At 36.4% G+C, this 20,753-nt stretch overlaps 1 protein-coding gene across 1 annotated transcript in view; it reads left to right on the forward strand.

The window, feature by feature from the left end:
* The first annotated feature begins 6,084 nt into the window (after positions 1 to 6,084).
* LOC123307989 (zwei Ig domain protein zig-8-like) overlaps positions 6,085 to 20,753 on the forward strand; it is a 270,218-nt gene continuing 255,549 nt past the window's right edge. Inside the window, exon 1 of the mRNA XM_044890504.1 lies at positions 6,085 to 6,581. Within this exon, the coding sequence (XP_044746439.1) occupies positions 6,530 to 6,581 (52 nt within the window). The 5' untranslated portion in view covers positions 6,085 to 6,529. The remainder of the gene's footprint in view (positions 6,582 to 20,753) is intronic.

Below are 20,753 nucleotides of genomic sequence, written 5' to 3' on the forward strand. Positions count from 1 at the left end.
GAACATTTTTTCCAAAAACATGCACAAAACACAATACTCGACCAAAACAGCATGCGAATCAATGGAGGGAAAAGCTTGTGTGCCCCACGCCAGCGAATGCTTAGCTGATTTTGACAAATCGTTAGAGTTCCCTATAACGTCCGTTAAAACTTTTGAAAGAAAAGAGAAAGGGTAAGCGTAGGTTAAGGGTCCAAATGTGCCTATACACGCCTTAAATGAGACAAATCTGCTCTACAGAGGGCATTTTGCTCATATGATTCGGTAACAATCGAATGCAACAAAGCAAATGTCATTCGACCAATTCTAGCCCCACTACTGTCTTGCATCTCAGAATTCTGATTTTTATCTCAGAATTCCGACTTGTAACTCAGAATTCCGACTTGTAACTCAGAATTCCGACTTGTGACTCAGAATTCCGACTTGTATCTCAGAATTCCGACTTGTAATTCAGAATTCCAACTTGTAATTCAGAATTCCGACTTGTAACTCAGTATTCTGTCTTGCAATTCGGAATTCCGACTTGAAACTCAGAATTCCGACTTGTATCTCAGAATTCCGACTTGTAATTCAGAATTCCGACTTGTAATTCAGAATTCCGACTTGTAATTCAGAATTCCGACTTGTAACTCAGAATTCTGATTTGTATCTCAGAATTCCGACTTGTATCTCAGAATTCCGACTTGTAACTCAGAATTCCGACTTGTATCTCAGAATTCCGACTTGTAATTCAGAATTTCGACTTGTAACTCAGAATTCTGTCTTGAAATTCGGAATTCCGACTTGTAACTCAGAATTCCGACTTGTATCTCAGAATTCCGACTTGTATCTCAGAATTCCGACTTGTAATTCAGAATTCCGACTTGTAACTCAGAATTTTGACTTAGCAAGTCGGAAATATACATTTGGATTATTTTTTTTCGTGTGGCCCTTCAGAGCTTTCGTAGGCCCGCCAGCGCTTTCGTAGATTTGGCTGCTGAGTGTTGCCATATCTCAAAACTCAAGTAGCATTCCTCGTATTCGACAAATTTTCCCAGAATAAAAATTTCGGATAGTGTGAATTTGAAAAATATTCCAAATTGTTTACGATATATACTTTTTCTCGTTCTTCTCTCCATCACGAAAAAGCGATATTTGCTCCAACAAAAAAAAAACAACCCTTCCCGTTGCAGGGGAAAAAAGTAGTTCTCATCAAGTTGAAATTCCACGTATACCTACCCCGCCAATTTGTATACAAAACGAACGACAGCCGTGGGGAACAAATGACGGCTGGCATTATCAATTATTCCGGGCCCGGACCGGTGGCGAGGCTAGGGCCTGACGGGGGTTTCTGCCATGTCATTACGGTGGTACACGCCGAAGCCATAAAAGCAATCATATTGGTCTTATTATTTTTCCAGATCATAAAATCTCCGGGTCGCAAATCATTCACGCTGCTCTGCGGTATCGGGAGGAAGAGGATAATAATAAGCGCAAAATGATAAAACGGCAATAAGGAGGGTTGTTTCTCGGACCCCCCGCGCTCCGGAGGGTGGTGCATTGTATATTGCAAAATAAATGTTGCCTTTTTACGATACCTAATAAAAGCTTTTCGAAATATTGCCCTCGATCGGTCGGAAAATACGGGGCCTTTTTCTTGCAACATTTTCGCGGCATAGAAATATCTCTTCCGACTTTTGTCTCCTCGGGCGTTTCGGCGTACTTCAAAGGGGTTGGCGGCCGCGATTAAAGACGCCGTCAACCTGAACTGCGGAAGAAATGAACGCGTGACTTGAGAGAGAAACGGGCGTGCCGCAGATTCTTATTGAATATTTGTTTTCCGCCCCATTCTTCTCGATTATTTCGAGTTTTAATTTTTCCATTCAAAATTTAATGGAAATATCCACCCGTTCTACTGAAGCAGCTCCCTTTCATCTTGAACACCGATCTTTCAGGTGATGTGGCATAATTTTCAGGAAAAAGTTATGACAGAGTGCGAAATATGAAAACATAGACATAGAGACATGGACTGAGCAATGTCAGCATAAAATTGGCTTTTTAAAGAAAGGGAGAAATGATCGTCGGGCATTCACCTGTCTCTTTTTTGTTGACATAAAGGTGAGTGTAGACTAATCAAAATTCTAGAAAAAGACAACTGCATGCCGATGTTCACTTTCTTTGACCATATTTCATGCATGGATAGAAAGGGAAGGCACAGACCATGTCTATATGTCTATATGAAAAACTAGGAGTCAGACAAATTAGGCTTAGCTCAACAAACATGTTAAAGTGGTCGAATAGTTGCTTTCAGAAGAGTTGAACCAACGTTCAATTACAATAGAAGAAGAAATAGACTTTGAATAGCTACTGTTGTCGGCCACGGTCGATGAAGGGCTAAACGAAGCAACATCAATGCAAGGGCAAGGTCTCTGAATATCATTTGAAGTAGGTACTTGATGTCTACTACTACCACAGTCTTTTATGACTTCTCCCATGGAATTGTAGAATGATAGTAGATGATAGAAGACATAAGTATTGTCGCCATCTTAGGCACAGCACTGTTAACCCAACAGTGACACCAGGATTTGCAGACGAAAGCTAAGGAATGTCGTTTACTGATAGAAGCAAGATAATTAAGCTGCTTTTACACTCACCTATAAATTTTATAAAAATATTTTCACAGGCTTCGCTTCACGATTGAAGGAATTCTACCGAAGATTTTAGCCTAGATTGTCGATCATCTTTATCCTACTTTCAACTAAACGATGTAATTTTCTCAAACCAGATAATATTGGAATCCCCTATAACCGTAACCCTTCAGGCAGATTATTCTAACTCTCAAAACAGTGACTGTGGATTATCCTCCAACTCCAATACTTCCAATATTCTTGAAGTAAGTCCAAACACGAATCCGTTGGAAGCTGAAGATAAAGTAGGGGAAATGAGGGAAAACGATCAATTATAAATTCGTACATATTTACACCTCCGACCACGATGAAGGCTGCCTAACCAGGAGTTAACTCCTTCATTAACAACGGTTCGTTTTGAACTTCACTAATGAATATCTCGATTAATAAATTTCCACGGCTTACGGCTGGATCGCTCTGGATTTTAATAACGATCCGAATAATTTGTTCAATAATGCATCCTCAGATTGAATACTTTGCACGAATGACTAAATTTCATTACATTCCTAATTAGAATTATTCCCTTCCGTTCTGATTTGACTAACTGTGCGGAATGGATGAAATGTTTTAATAATCCTGATGACAAATCATCACGCGGACGTCACGCGTCGTATAATTGATTATGCGGAGTCGTATTATTGAAACGTCACAATATGCAAAATTGATGATATTCCAACAGAACAGAATTTAAATAGGAAGGTGGATATACCTCCATCTGTTCTAATTAAGGCTGGCCAATATAAATAAGCTTTCATGTGACACAGATGAGGAGTATCATACTGAAGAATCAGACTTTCTAGGTCAAATGCTCATACCTTTTAGAATAGTTTAGGCTCAGGATCGAATCCTAAAGTATCCTTAGAGTATAGCTAAGTTTTTATAACTGTGGTTTGGCACCATATTGATGCAGAAAACTCTTTGTCCCTCCATTAATGAAAATTTGATTCAGCTATAATAGGCATAATGACTTGTCCTTCATAACGTTTTACTTCAATCTTCCATCAAAGAAAATAGGTCAGAAAACCCCCTCTAACTGATACCACACCAACTCCAATTTCTTGAGATTGGTAGAATGAAATGGTGTCTCAACGAAAAGATTCTCAGGCTTCTCCGCATCCTCATATTTTGGGGATGAAACCAGGCATCATCAGAAAAGAAGTCTCAGGTCATTGGCTGAGAAACAAGAGGCATAAAGCCATCTCACGATGCTTATCAATTTTGTATAAGATATAAATCTTTAAGGTAACAATTTGGCGATTTATTTCAAACTCGTTTGACATGTGCCAATGGAGAGTCCAGCTAGTTGAGATAAAACACGAACGGGGGTTCGTGTGGAGCTTCTTTCATCACATTTTCAGAATTGTTGGTTAACTCTGGGGTTCTCTTTCTTCGATGAACAACTTCCTTTGTTTCTTTGAATACTACTGGTTTCACGGAAAACGACAAAATATCGCGAAACAGTTCTTTGAGAAGATCGATAATATAATCTCTAGCAACATTGGGTTACTTGCTGAAACATAACGTCGATATAAACCCTTTTCATTATTTGCTGATAATTTTAGTATGGGAATATAAACAGTGCAAAACATTAGTTGGAAGTTTGGAGTATGTTACAGCAAGCTGAAAATCACGTTTATTCACCTTCAATCTTCCATAGTCTACTTGAAGCTGATTTTTCTAAACGCACATTACTTCTGAGCTTTCTATATGAAAATACGGATTTTGTCAGACTGTGCCTTTCACGTAGTGTGTAGTCTTGAATGGGAAAATTCTTCCAAATAGGAATATATACTTCATTCACTTTCATTTTAGCACTCGGTTGGCCATGAATAATTTTTTCAAGTTTTTGTAATTAGAACGGAGTAAGGTTGACACTCATGAAATGTCATAACGCTGTTGCCAAAACTAATATCAATTATTTTCACAAAAATGCCAAGGTGATTGAAAAAGAGAGAAGCCAGGGTTTCATGAAGTGCTATTTAGAATTCAGGTTCGCTCATTCGAATAGTAGGTAACCCTGATAGTCTAATATCTACAATAGGTGTATCAGACGGTAGCGAACATATTCAATGTGAGTAAATTTATATAATGTCTCATCTGAATCTGAATGAATTATATTTTAGCTGAATGTTTCCACAATCAGAAAGATTCTAAATGAAGAGGAGGGCAAAGAATTTCCTTCTATTGGGGGAACCAAAAAAGTGGTGGCATTTGAGAATTTTATTTTGGGGTGAATTCGAAAGGTTACTACAGGATATCGATGTATGTCATCGTACAAATAGGTTAAATACAATTGATTTTTCTATTTTTCATTTGACTTGTCCTATACATTGTAAATGTCTTAAGGGATCAATAAATATATAATTATTATCATTAAATCAAAGTATGGAAAATAAACAGGCATAAATACGAGCCAGTTGTCCTGTTAGTTGTTAATTCATGTGGAATTTTTGTTTAAAGGTGAAGTTCCTCTTGCCTTGATACTTCCTTTAATTCTTTATTTGACTTCCGTTGATGCAAGATGATTTTTCTTGAAGAATTTAATATTCTTGTAATTATCCGTTGATTTCTTTGAGAGATACCCATTCCCAATCCCTGCATCATATGCATTTCATCTTCGGGTTAATATTTTTGAAATCTACAACTGATGTAACGTATTCAACCTTTAGTCAAAGAAGATAACCAACATCAACTCTCCTCAAGCTACTGCATATTATGTGTCAACGATTAAAATTTTCTCCAATAGCAAAAATGAATATAATTAAAAAATGATCTCTTGTATTTTCATGCAGATAACTAGATTTGGTATGCCTTCAATCAGTTTGAATAAACGTCAATTATGTTCGTCACATATTTTCGACTTCATATTTTTCGAAGTGATTCGACATTGTGATAAAAAACGCAATTACTGAGACGAGACTTTTACGTAGAATGGACTGATTTAAAACCCAAAAATGTTTGGACAAGCGTCATAACTCCACATTTTCGTACTATACGGAGTGGAATGTGTCAAATTTCCATGGCCAACAGAGTTCTGAAATAAAAGGTGAATGGAGTATAGAGCTTGATTCACTCTTTCAGCCTTCATTCATACTGATTGCTCACTCTCCATTCCCCTATCATGAGGAAGACATTCCATTTCCATTGGGAGAGGAAGAAAAACACCTTTCCGCGGGCCCAAACAGACCTTCGACCCCCTCTATCGGCCCTCATTCACCTTTTAATCAACGCTAATGACAGCCGACCGACGTTTCAACGGGACCGAAAAAAAGATTTGAAATCTCGGAGAAAAACAGAGTCTAGCATCTTCTGGAACCGGGATATCACCAATAAGTGTAATCGCAATAAAATTAGGGAAAAGACGCACGCGCTCAGGGTCAGAAGGGACGCTAGGCGCCGCGACGCCACTCGCCTTCCGACCTCCGCGAAGCGTGCTACATTTGCGTTATGTCCTGTCGATGGGTTGAGCAACGTACGCCTCCGGATAAGAGCCCGTCTGCGCCCGTTTACCACTAGAACTTGCAGACAAACTCGGACAAAAGTTTTTAAACAATAAGCAACATTTTATCGTGAACCTAGTTAAATTAATGAAGAATTAAGAAATAGAATAAGTTTTTCCCTTTGACATCTTTGTGTGACTTGCCTTCTCTCTCACTGTGATTTCTGGTTGATGTGTTTGGTGTCTTAGAATTTGAAAAATAGATTATACGTCTGGTGTACCATCCATATCTGGAATTAATCTCGATAACATTTTTCGAAGTGTCATTCTCGAATTTCCAGGCAAGATGTTTAAAAGTGGTGCAACTCTTGGATGTAGTTTTACTTCAGGAACCGAAAAAGATGGTGTATAATTCGAATTGAAGATTATGGAATTTGCAAGAGGATATTTTCTTTTACTTTTGGTTCTTCTATGTTCAGGTACGATTTTGATTATATCCTGCTTATAGAATTTTTGATCGCAAAATGCCGATTTATGAGATTTTTCGTTGTTATCGTTCTATGGTCACAGCTAGAGAATAGCGCCATCGATAGCAGGGTTTCAATCATTATGAGCGCAATTTGTTAATTATTCTCGATTACGAACCTAACTGTTTCTATTGAATAGTCAGCGCCAGACAGTATAAACCTAATATATCTGTCGATTTCAATCTACTGTGGTAAACAGTGACCTAAATTGTGTTGTTGCCACTGGTCAAGAAATTTTTGTCAATATTGCATCTGTTTATTGATGAATAAATTCAAGTTGCCCCAATATTCCATGAAGATTCACTTGTCCATAATCTCGATATCGATTATTTGTTTTATGGTGTACTTTTGAGATGAAAAAAGGAAAAATCTTTTTGAAATGAAGATTTTCATGCTATTCTATGATATCAAGTTAGACGCGGTGTCAATTTCCATCAGATCATCAATCGAGCATAGAATTGAATGAACTTATGCATTTGAAGTTGTAAAGAATTTATTCAGCAAAAAACTATCTTCATTGGACGCTTGATTGACAGATCCACATCGATTTGTTTTCAATCGATAATGCAGACATGAGCATTCAGAATACCATTCTTGCATGAAATTATGATTTATATACGTCAATATGGTTAGGAACGAAAATGTTTCAGTACTTTCTGTATGAAAATTGACTGTCAAATCGTTAATCGTCCATTCAAAGTTTGGTGAAATAAAATGACATTTAAAATTGTATTGAACTTTTTTAAATATCTTAATCTCCTCCTTCAACGTAATTCCATATGATACTGAAAATGTAGAAATTTGAAGAGGCGTTTCATCATTAATTGCTATTATCTTTGCCTCAGTTTCAAAATACCACAATTCATTTATCCAATGGATATGTTTAATCATTCTGATCGAATTTTATGAAAATGACAAGCACTGACAGACAGACGACAGTTTAAAATCAATTTCAAAGTCCTTCAAATTTGAATCAAAATTTTGTGGAACCTAGTGTTAGTTGACGTCAAAATGGCAACATAAACTACTTGACGAAGAATTTATTGTTTTTGTATAAGACTACCACAAAGAGTTTTAACACTCATCGAATCGGATATATTGTACCGAAGGTCTTAATTCGATGAATTTCTAAAATTCGACTCTGCTACTCCACTCGAGAACGAGTTTCCGGAACTTTGAGAAGAGGGGTTATATTTCTTTCCGTAGGGGAGAAAGTCTGAAAACTCCCCCTGGAGATGAAAATTATTTCATTTTTGTTCCCCAGTTTGTTCGGGCATTTGAACTAAAGAAGTGGTCGTGTTGTGCGGAGTTATTAGCCATTTGCATGGATGTGTTTTGAACATCGTTTTTAACGACACTCAGAAAAGTTCTGAATTCGATAAAAATAAAAATGAGTTCGGAGCCCAGTGTTGGGGAGATTTTTAATTCACCAGTCCTCGCTCGTAGTTTCGGGTGGAATTCTTCAGTGGAAATTCACGAACGCCTGGAGTTTGATATTAACCTTCCGTTTAGTGTTCAAATGAGTCGATCCGAGAGTTTGCAAAAATTCTCTCTTGTCAAAGATGGTGGTAAAGACCTTTGAAGGAATATCTCATCAACCTTCATTTCTGAAGACAGAGCTTGCATTAATTCTGTTGCTCACAGAATTATCTGAAAGGTTGTCGGGAATTTTCTTCACTGAGATTATCTTTTGAGGTATAATCAAAGTACTCTCAATCTATTAAAATTGATATTCATTAAGGCAAGAGCTAAAGTTGGCTTTTATTCAGGGGATAAGATATTGAATAAATGAAAATTATAGTAAGCGAAAAAATCATGGAATTAATTTATTCTTTACTTATTATAGAGAAAAACTGGAAATAAAATATTCAGATGTATATTTCGATATGAAAATATAGGTTTTCGAACACGCTTAATCTATTGCGAGCAATTTCGAAAACCTTCTTCTCTCAGTTAAGAATTTCATCTCGTAATTTTCAAAAATTGAAATTTTCAATCTGCGATATCTCCTGTTATATTCGTCTGATCGAATTGGGATTTCTGGTTATATAATCAGTGTTGCCTAGGCTTCCAACCTAACACAAAAACTCGATTCCGAAAATCTCGACTTTTTGGATAAAAAATGATCAAGGGGTTAGACCCACCTAAAATGACCTATTTGCTACTCTGTCTGAAAATCAGGATATTCTATTACTGTCTTAGGTTGAGGAGTGTATAGAATTTGTTCTGAAGATTCTAGAAAACCAAAAAGTAAACGATTCAATAGAGAATTGCACTCCACAGAGCTTTTCGAAGTCAACTCGAAAATGAAAACTGCAAAAACAAAAAAAAAATATTTTCTCCTAAACAGGGCAAGATATTTGAAATTTGGGAACGAAAATATAGGTTTTCGAACACGCTTAATCTATTGCGAGCAAATTCGAAAGCCTATTTCTCTTAGTTCATATTTGCATCTCCGAAATGGCATTTTTCAAAAATTGCAATTTTCAATCTCCGATATCTCCTATTATATCCATCTGATCCAATTGGGATTTCCGGTTCTATAATCAGCATTGCCTAGGCTTCTACCCTAGCATAAAAAATCGATTTCGAAAATCTCGATTTTTTGGGTCAAAAAAGAGCAAGGGGTTAGACCCCCCTAAAATGACATATTTGCTACCCTGTCTGAAATTCAGTATGCTCTATTAGTGTATTAGGACATGGAGGTCATAGAATTTGTTTTGAGGATTCTAGAAAACCAAACAGTTGATGATTCAATAGAGAATTGCACTCCAGAGAGCTCTTCGAAGTCAACTCGAAAATGAAAAGTGGAAAAACAAAAAAAATTATTTTCTCCTAAACTGGGCCAGATATTTTAAATTTTGGTATAAAAATATAGGTTTTCGAACACGCTAAATCTATTGCGAGCAATTTCGAAACCATATCTATCTTCGTTCAGATTTTCATCTTGGAAATGGCATTTTTAAAAAAATTGCAAATTTCAATCTGCGATATCTCCTGTTATATTCGTCTGATCCAATTGGGATTTCCGGTTATATAATCAGCGTTGGCTAGGCTTTCACCCAACCTCAAAAACTCGATTTCGAAAATCTCGATTTTTTAGGTCAAAAATGAGCAAGGGGTTAGACCCCCCTAAAATGAACTATTTGCTACTCTGTCTGAAAATCAGGATGTTCTATTATTGGTTTAGGATATGGAATGCATAGAATTTGTTTCTAAGATTCTAGAAAACCAAAAAGTGGATGCTTCAATAGAGAATTGCACTCCAGAGAGCTCTTCGAAGTCAACACGAAAATGAAAAGTGTAAAAACAAAAGAAATTATTTTCTCCTAAACAGAGCCAGATATTCGAAATTTTGATATGAAAATATAGGTTTTCGAACACGCTTAATCTATTGCGAGCAATTTCGAAACCATATCTCCCTTCGTTCAGATTTTCATCTTGGAAATGCCATTTTTAAAAAAATTGCAAATTTCAATCTGCGATATCTCCTGTTATATTCATCTGATCAAATTGGGATTTCCGGTTCTATAATCAGCGTTGCCTAGGCTTCCACCCAAGTACAGAAACTCGATTTCGAAAATCTCGATTTTTTAGGTCAAAAATGAGCAAGGGGTTAGACCCCCCTAAAATGACCTATTTGCTACTCTGTCTGAAAATCGGGATGTTCTATTAGCGTCTTAGGATATGGAGTGCATAGAATTTGTTTTGAAGATTCTATAAAACCAAAGAGTTGACGATTCAATAGATAGATAAACTCCAGAGAGCTCTTCGAAGTCAACTCTAAAATGAAAAGTGGAAAAACAAAAAAAAATTATTTTCTCCTGAACTGGGCCCTATATTTGGAATTTTGGTGTGAAAATATAGGTTTTCGAACACGCGGAATCTATTGCTAGCAATTTCGAAAATCTATCTGTCTTCGTTTAGATTTTCATCCTGGAAATGGCATTTTTCAAAAATTGCAAATTTCACTTGAGAATTCGTCAAGACCGAGCGGTTGTGCTGAGATGGATGAAATTCTCAGATTTAATGCTAGAAGAGTTGCTCTTTCAGAATATGTATCACGTTTAGATCTATGAGAATTTTCCTGAAAGATAATCCACTCGAAGGATGACCATCGAAAAATTCCCAAATAAATGGGTTCAGTTGAAATTTGTTCAAGACCGAACGGTTGTGTCGGAATGAATGAAATTCTCTGATTTATTACAAGAACAGTTGCTCTTTCAGAATATGTATAACATTCGGATCTACGATGATTTTCCTGGAAGATACACGACTCGACAGATGACCTTGGAAAAATTTCCAAAAAGATGCTTTCTCTATTGTCACGAAATAAATAAAAGAGCCATCCTCAGAGGGATGCCTCTAAGCAGGCGCTTTTAAAGAAAAAATGTAAACAATCCTACATGTTCCAAGAAGTGAGAGTTAGTTACCCTATATAAGTATTGTACCTATAGCATATCGGATTATACATATCCCAAGTTAGGAGCTTTGAAACAGTCCCCGATTATCAGACTTTTTTCAAAAACTAACAGCCACTCAAAAAATATACAATTGTATTTTTGTTAACAATTTGAAGGAAGGAAAAAAAGATTGAGTTTTACCTCTGATACAGTAGGTACGCATTACAATATAGTTAGGGTAGATATGATATAAAACGACTACAATCGAGTGCTTCATCAGTCCTAGAGCAGCAACACGAGCATTATTAGGGCTTCAGGTGTGCGCTAGAGAAATAATGAAAGACATTCGGATTCCAGTTAGTATCTTGTTGATTTACTTCGGTATATGGCGCTTATTTGCGCCATAAATCTAGATTATCGCCGCGGTAGACCGTCCTGACGCTGTAAACTCAATTTCCCAATGGAGGAACATGTTTGCCGTAAAAGATAGAAAAGGATCCTCCGCGTTATTGTTATTTCGTACGTGGTTTATGAGTGTCAAATCGGTTTTGGCGAGGGATAACGAATCGACGGATTGATAAACTGCACTCGAAATTCCTGTGTGCATCAAAAATGTATGACTGAATCGATTGCGAGTTCGGCACTGCAGATTCTCTTCATCGAGGCTAAACGGAAACGTGAACGTGGAAAGCTGTAAGAGATTATTCATACCTCCGGGTAATTTGAGATGGAAATTGGATATCTGGAAGACAGGATCGAGGAGGTTTATGATGATCAATAGTGTAGATTGTGGATAAGAGGTGATGGCCATATTACCATCCTGATTGTACTGAAGAGAGGTCCCAAAATAAAAAAGTATATTAGATTTAGGGATACATAAATTCTTTTACGAAAACACCTTCCATGATCTTTTCTCATCTCGGTTTCGCGCAGTCCTCTTACTGTCATTCATTCTAATTTATCTTTCAATGGTGAAAATTTGAGGGAATAGAGGCAGAATTTGAAGAAAAAATCAATTTGATAGAATGCCAACGTTTCGGTTTATTAAAATCTCTCCTCAAGCTTCTAGGAATCAATTTCACATTAGATATTGTATGTGCTATACAATATCTCATATATAATCTTGAATCGCTGTATTTTATGAATTTTTCACCATTGAATTATACATAGTGTAAAAAAAGAGTGACTCTTTTTCAGGAAATTTTTTTTCAGCATCCCCTATTCATATACAGACCCTTAAAGATCGCAGCTAAAAGCAATTTTCAATTTTCTCTTAGAAACCAGAAAACTGAGAGAAATGAAATCGAGCAGATATTGTATGGGAGCAACAAGGAAATAAAAAAAAGTTGTTTGTCTTCCCCTATATTTTATAAGCATAATATCCTCCTACTATCCTACCTCAACTTCGAAGTTAATTCCAGCCTATAAAACCCAAGCTACTCACCTGTTCATGAAGTATTTTTCGTTAATTTTGGAAAGAAATTACAAATGGTATGATATGAATAAATAACCTTTTCTACCCCCTACAATTATAGTAATATATATAGCCATATCATTTCCGAAGACAAAACGTGAATCATATGTTGAATTGATGTGGCCGATATCTGATGAAAATCCATAATTGAACTGGAAACAGATTATACGATATTCACAAAATACGAGGATGTATTGATATCTAGTTAGCCTGGACCAGTTTCATACATAAAAAAATATTGTGTTACCATAGCAACGAACAATAACTCATTAGAAATGTCAGTGTGAAGTTTGAGGTCCACCGAAATTGTGAAAATCGAAAAATTGGAATATCGAGCCATCATCGAGTAGCTGTATTTAAAAGGGTTTAGAGGTAAGCAGATTTACGAAGATATGCTTAATACCCTTGGTATTAAGATCAATGTCCTTCGTATGCGAACCTGAAAAATTGGACTGCAAGCTTCGAAAGAGGTAAATTTTCCATTGAAGATGATGGATTCCCAAATGTTTTAATGCAGAAGCATCGCTTTCGATCTGTGCTTGATTTGAAAACGATGTAGACTTCTTGAACCGAATTGTTGGTATGGATGAGACTTGGTAACATTTCTACAATCCAGAAACAAAGCAACAATCGATGGAATGGCGACACTCTGGTTCTCCAAGACCTAAGAAGTTTCGTGTCCAAAAATCTGCTGGAAAAGTTCTTGCTTCAGTTTTTTGGGATTGCCATGAAGTAAACATGATTGATATTCTGGATAATGGTAGAACAATAACCGGAGATTACTATTTGACATTACTGACCACTCTACGGGAAAAATTCAAGAGAAAAGACGCGGAAAGCTATCCAGAGGTGTTTTGTTTTAACAGGATAACGCTTCTGCACACAAATCTCATGTTGTCATGCAAAAAATTCGTGATTAAGGATTTGAATTACCAGAACACCCCCCTTATGCACCAGATTTTGCTACATCCAACTATCATCTCTTTCCTCAACTGAAAAAAAAAAGTTTAAAAGGTTGTGAATTTTCTTCCAACGAGGAGGTAATGAAAGCTGTGGAGGTCTGGTTTGCAGAGAAAGAAGAAACATTTTTTTGAAAGGTCTAGAGACGGTGCAGCTTCGCTGTAATAAATGTATCCAATTAAGAGGAGAATATGTTGAGTAATAAAGTATTTTGACATTGAAATTTCATTTGGTTCTATAGTAGGCTAAGAATTTTTCAATATATCTATCCTCGTTTGAAACACGTGTCATGTGAACTGAATTTTCAATTGTTGGGCATATGCTTTTCGAAATTGTGTGCCCTATACAAGAATTTGCTTTGCGTTCTAGTGTGCAGCATTCTGAGGTTCATGCCCTTCTCTTATTCCCCCTTTTTCATGTCAAGGACTCGGTTTACCGATATGGGCCCACAAGATCAGATAATATCATCCTATAAATCAGAATTATTCGGGTGCACTACCTAAGCCACGTTGAAATTCAATCTCTTCCATAAAGTGCAGACGGATATTCTCTGTTGGGGTTCGAATATCAGGCGGGTAAGGGTAAAAACTATCGGTTATATAACGATCTATCGTCTTCCTGGAACATTGGATAAGGTGCATGGGGGTTTGGAACCAGGATTGCCGGTATAGATATCGAAGATCATATTTCTGTTTCTCGTCAGCATTTCAGTATCTATAGATAGCTACACGATGTTTAACTAAGTGCGCAGGGATGTTGAAGATTGAAGGGTTAGTTTAACCACTAAATTCGAGCAGAAAACGAGAGTTGAATCAATATCAAATTTCCAACGAGTTTTGAATGTGAATTTTTCATGAATAATTTGAATCAAAACGTTGCAATTAATACACACTGTGTTTCAGTTTGATGTATTCTGTTTCAGAACATCTGTGTATCGACCAAAATTATATTTTACATTCTGATAGCCATGGGGAATGTTGCATTATCCTTGAGCAAAATAAACGAGTTTATGCTTTACAAACCTGGTCAACCCTGGGTCAATGAAGTTGATGCGTGAAGAGTGTATTCAGTCTATTTCTACAATAGTGGATGGACTGGATAGAGTCTTAGGAGTGTATTGATTTGAGCTTTTGGATTTATTTCCTGAATTCACCTAGTATTCGGAATGTGCTAATTGAATGCAAGAGGGGTTTATTTGAGAACACATAGATGAATTAAACGGTTGGAACGCATACAGCTTCGTATAATGAGCAAGCTTCATCTGAGGTGAATCTGGAATGAGAAAATTATGCATACATTTTCGATGTTTCAATAACGAGGGCACACAAAGCTCGTTATTTTCTCCCATTATGTTTTTTCCTCATATCTCAGGGTAGAGCTAATGTGCATGTGGAGAGGAATATTATGGTTAAAAAACGGTTTCTCTGTATTATAGAGAAAATCGCGCAAAATAACCTTGTTCATTTTGTTTTTATATTATTCCATCATTGTGATTTCGTAGGAACAAGCTGAAATTTCATAAATGTATGCAGGAATAATGTTCACATACCTAATATCTCCATATGAATATGAATCTGATTCGTTCAAATGCAACATCCAACAGAAAACTGTCGAATTATTTTTGATTACAGGATTTCCGAAAGGAAAAATGATTTTTCCATCTATTGAATAAGATTGCATCTTTTTGTGGCGAAAATCGCTTATTAATGAGTCAGCAAGAAGAGTATGGCTTAATCCATAGTTTGTCCCAGTATTTGATGTAATTAGCCGAAATTGCTAATCATTTTGAGATATTATCCCCGTTCCGACTCGAATAACACAATATTAATATCTACTGTGGGAAATTCCACGCACTAAAATGGCAGGAAAACGTCTGAATGGCATATTGTGGCTTCCGAGGGTAAATCCCCTAAGCTATCCTGATCCAGACTTACGATGAAAAATAACTCCGTGGGGATTAGAAAAATATTAATTTGGAATATAGCTTCTGAACTCTAAATTCGTCCCTTGCTCAAGGAAGGTTGCGTGTGTTTGAACCGTTTATAGGCGCATAAAAGGCATGGGCATTTTAATTATACTGATTTGTCAGATGGCATGTTTGTTGAGGCCGATACGGTAGTGGAAGTTTCCGTTATTTGATTAAATAGTGGAGTTTAGGACCATTCATTCTGATATGTAAATTATACGACTCGATATTCTATGTTGATAGCGTAATGGAGGGTTTGTCGAAAATATCATTCTCCTCATGAGTAATGGAAGGAATGGAAATTAGAACAAAAAGATAGGTTGGTTTCTTAGAAAGTGCATCAATTTAAAAATTCGAAGAAAGTTTGGTAGCCCAACTTGAGATTGAAGAAAGCACAAATCTCTTAAATCACCTGTATGAGAAGAAGAATATCTACTCCTTTAGTCGAGATGCTGTGGAAAACGATTCTTCTGAGAACGTTCCTCAAACATTCATTGATAACCCCATTGACTGTTAATGACACAATTGAGTCAAAGTAATACGAAAAACTAGAGGAGGCCCCACTTTGATTTCAAGGTACTTGTAGCTGAAGAAACCTTTTTCAGATAGAATCTTTAGTTTGTTCATTTTTCTACTTTTTTGTCGCTCTAAAAGCAGTCTTGCTTACTGTTCTCATTTTAGGCAGGTTCACTGTATGTAGACACTCTAAAAGAACTTCTTTTAAAGTTCAATGATCAGTACATACTACCTAACCTAACTTAACTTGATACATCAGTACATAAATATTTCCCAAAATCGCTTTCTATTTCCTTTTATATATTAGCTAATCTACATGTATCTAAGCCAAATTATCCACTTCAATGAGCAGTGTATTTCTAGTTTGAAATTCGAATTTAAATATTTGTTTTCGACGAAGTTATGTTATCGGCATATGCAGAATGAAATGCACTTTGAGAGATAGACAAAATGTTTTTCACCAATTGTATCGTACTCTCTTTCACACTATGAAACAGGCAATGGAAAAATTGAAATTCTGACAAGACTATACCAAAACATTGAAATAAAAATCACATGCACATCATAGACATATTAAACATGTGTTTTATAGGTCTATGATGCACATAGAATGAGGAAGGTTGATCAAATTACATGTGGAATTCAAATCAATTTCACACCCGAAACAACCCACCTAATATCTCCCTCCCATAGTATATTAGTAGAAAAATTTCTTGTTTCTGTCGAGAGAGAAGCCACCAACTTGATCCCCATCGCAGATACGTCTTCCTTGGGTCGATGTGATACTATTAGCTTCTGGTAACTGACATCCATTGAAATAAAGCACCGAAACGTCGGATTTGTGTCACGCGAAATTGGACAGACATGTTGGAAAGAAAAGAAAACGGAGAATGGAGGCCTGTTATTAGCTCAAATTTATTTATGGGAAAATGGATACTCCACTTCGAGAGGAAAATTGGCCACTGATGCTGGCGGACGTGTTTCGTGAACTTGATCAATGCCTCAAGGCTCTCCTGAGAAATTATTTAATTTTGTCGTTTTTTTCGTGCCAGTTTCAGGGTAAATATTCATTTGAATGATTTTAACTTTGGAATGAAGGGTCATATGGGTAAGGAAGGCCAGTCTGTGGGATCTACTGAGTTGAAAAAATTCTAACTCCTCTAACTCCTCCATTCACATATTTTAGCAGTCGGTTGGCCATGATATGATTTTCTCAAGTTTTTGTAACTAGAACGGAGTAAGGTTGGCACTCGTGAAATGTCGTTAATGTCGTTGCCACAACTAATATCAATTTTTATTACGAAAATGCCGAAAGTGATTGAAAAAAAAGAGACAGGGTTTCAGGAAGTGCTATTTAGATTTCAGGTCCGCTCATTCAAATAGTTATACCCTGATATTCAGAAATCCACAATACGTCAGACGGTAGCGAACATATTCAATGTAAGAGAATTTATATAATGTTTCATCTGAGTCCAAACGACTTATATTTCAGCTGAATATTTCCACAATCAGAAAGATTGTGAATGAAGAGGATGACAAAGAATTTCCTTCTATTGGGGGACCCAAAAAAGTGGTGGCATTTGAGAATTTTATGTTTGAGTGAAATAATGCGAAAAGTTTACTACAGGATTTTCGATGAATATCATCGTAGAATAAGTTCCCGAGAATTGATTTTTCTATTTTTCATTTGACTTGTTCTATACATTGTAAATGTCTTAAGGTACCAATACCTAATTATTATTATTTTATCAATGTATTAAGATGAACAGCCACAAATACGCGACAGTTGTGTTAATTGTTTATTCATGGGAAATTTTTGTTCAAAGGTGAAGCTCATTTTGACTTGAAACTTCCTTCAATTCATTTTACTTATATTGATGCAAGATGATTTTTGTTGAAGAATTTAACATTCTTGTAATTATCTGTTTATTCCTACGGGAGATACCCATTCCCAACCACTGCATCATATGCATTTCATCTTCGGGTTAATATTTTTGAAATCTAGAACTGATGTAACGTATTCAAACTTTAGCCAATGAAGATAACGAGCATTAACTCTCCTCAAGCTAGTGCATATTATGATATTATACTGATCTCTTGTATTTTCCAAGCAAATAACTGGATTTGGTATGCCTTCAATCAGTTCGTATAAACCTCAATTATGTTCGTCACACATTTCCAGAAGAGATTTGACATTGTGATAAAATACGTAATAACAGAAACTTTTACGTAGAACGGGCAACATAGCGTTGATTCAAAACCCAAAAATGTTTTGACAAGCTTCATAACCCCACATTTTCGTACTATACAGTTATACAGAGTGAAATGTGTCAAATTTCCATGGCCAACCGAGTGCTAAAATAAAAGTAAATGGAGTATAGAAACTGTACAAGTCGATATTGCCAACAATGGTCAGTTTTTTAACATACTATACCTACTTGAAAATCATCACTAAGCGATAAATAACATTCATTAAATGTCATTTTCTCAGAAAAGTGATGAGGATTCATAAAAATCACAATAACATGAACCTAACCCTCAGTGGCCCTGTCAAATCTAATGAGATGATTATCAGTTAACAACAGTGAACTCTAAAAGAAGTTCAATCAAAGATTCCATCTTTGATCACTGTCTTGACTCAGAGGAACTGCAGCATAAGATAATAGTTACCTACTGTGAATCATAAGAGTGTTTCTGAAGTATCTATTTTTTTCATTCATTTTATGTTCATTCACAGTAATACCCTTCCCGAAACACCTCCTAGACAGTTTTGGATTAATTCCATAAATCATTCGAGGATCTATTACGGATCTTCACAGCGGACGCATGAACGGATTCCTTCTGAAGTTTTTGCTTGCCGAAATATCGATTCCAGCGGTGGGAGTTTGATGGCCATCATAAAACTTAGTTTTAATAAGGTCCCATAAATCCTCTCTCGAACCGACCGAAATATCAGAGGAGATTGACGACTACGGAAGAACATAAATTAGAGATATTGATTTTTATCAATTTCGAACCGTTTCAACCCATATATGAATCGGGTAATATTTCATGATTTTTTTTCAGATCGATATAAAGTAGTTTTATGGCCCATCATGACGAGAGTTTTTCAATCATGCTTGAACTAAATAAATCAACGGATGGGGGTCAGTACACAGTGCAGGGTGAACTTTGGATATATTTTGCTCTTGATATATTGTTTTATGAATATCGAATAATGACATTCCCGAGTATGGATATTTATACTGCACCACAAAAGTTGAGAAGCCTATAAATAGCTCATTTAACTCATTCTTTTTTCTCATGTCATTATAAGTCGTACATTGTGAGGTGAAAATTTATTTTTAGTGTTTTAAGATTTTCAAGATATTGAAGAAGTTTAGTGAAGAGTGTGGCCTCCTCGATCATCAGTCACAACTGAAGCATCTGCTCCAGATTCCTGTAAAACCATCACTTATCTTCACTTCTTTGTTTCACTTGTACCGAAATGATGATACGGTCTTTGACTATGACACTCGAACATATATTACATGGAAATCCAGCCATTCTATGGAAATATTAGAAAAGTTTTGAGGAGGAATAACTCCCGCCTACGGTTGAACGCTCCAATAAATATCAGTTGATCCCAACTCTGAGAAAGAAATTCATCTCACTTAAATGGACCATCTCGAATTCAACATTTCATCATCGAGCCCTCGAACCTCTTCGCAAACTATTCTCAGGTCTATTGCTTTTCTGAGGGTCTCAGTCAAGAATTCCTAACTAGGAACTTCCACAAACTCCAAGCATCCCTGTCTGCTCAAATATCGATACGTATGGACAGTCGACAATTTGTTCTGTTTCTCGAGTATCATATCAGACTTCGAAATGAATGTTCTCGAGAAAGGACAACCCGGTTGATTCCCACAGAAAAATTCATATTTGGTCATTGAGAAAATACTCACTTATTGATCTGAATATTTCAAACGTTAATGCTGCAAGCAAGTTGTTACTGGAAATCACGAAAATGTTTAATTGGCCCAAATCAGAAATGGGTATTCGAGGATTAGAATTCTTCAAATGAGGAAAAAATCACATGGCATAAGATCACACGATCTTGGAGGAAAGCCAAAATCACTGATAATAACTGCTGAAATTACAATATTTCAACAAATCACCCGTCCCTAGCTACAATAAAATTCCTATTCGATGAATTGCTTCCGTTTCAAATAGTTGGGGAGCCGACGATGCTAAATCGGAATTTACTCGAGCGTCGTGGAGACCTAGTGGATTTTGAAGATTAAATGGTAAAAAGAAAAAAAGGTTCTATGATGTATGCACTTTCAGCGGTGGGGAAAGCGTCTGCAGGTTCCCAAGGATGTAAAAAAAGATCGTCAGGTGTACAGACTCGAGTGTGTCAGTTTAAGATACTGTATATGCTCTACGTGTCTCTGATAATGAATTCATGCTTATCTGACAGTTTGCGCGGTGGGACTGGCCGTACGGAAGAGTTGAAAATGGTAAAAAAAAACATTTTTTCCCAGCGTGTTAGATTGTTGGAGGATATGTTAATTGGACCCTAAGGAAGCCACTTTTCAAGGGACTGACAATTTGGACGTGACGCAAGGTCACAGCGGTCCTTTGAAAATGTAAAAAAAATCGTTACTGGTACATACTCGAGCGTGTCAGATTTTCATACAGATGGTTAATCTGGGTGTGGTAGACGTGTTGACCCATTAATCTGACACTAATCAGGGGGGTTTTCTTAATCTGACACTTTGAAGATGATAAAAATCCCTTTTTTTCGAATATTTCCCTCCCTGTAC

This window comes from Coccinella septempunctata, chromosome 2 (genome assembly GCF_907165205.1).
Source record: "Coccinella septempunctata chromosome 2, icCocSept1.1, whole genome shotgun sequence".
In the NCBI taxonomy this organism is placed as follows: Eukaryota; Metazoa; Arthropoda; class Insecta; order Coleoptera; family Coccinellidae; genus Coccinella; species Coccinella septempunctata.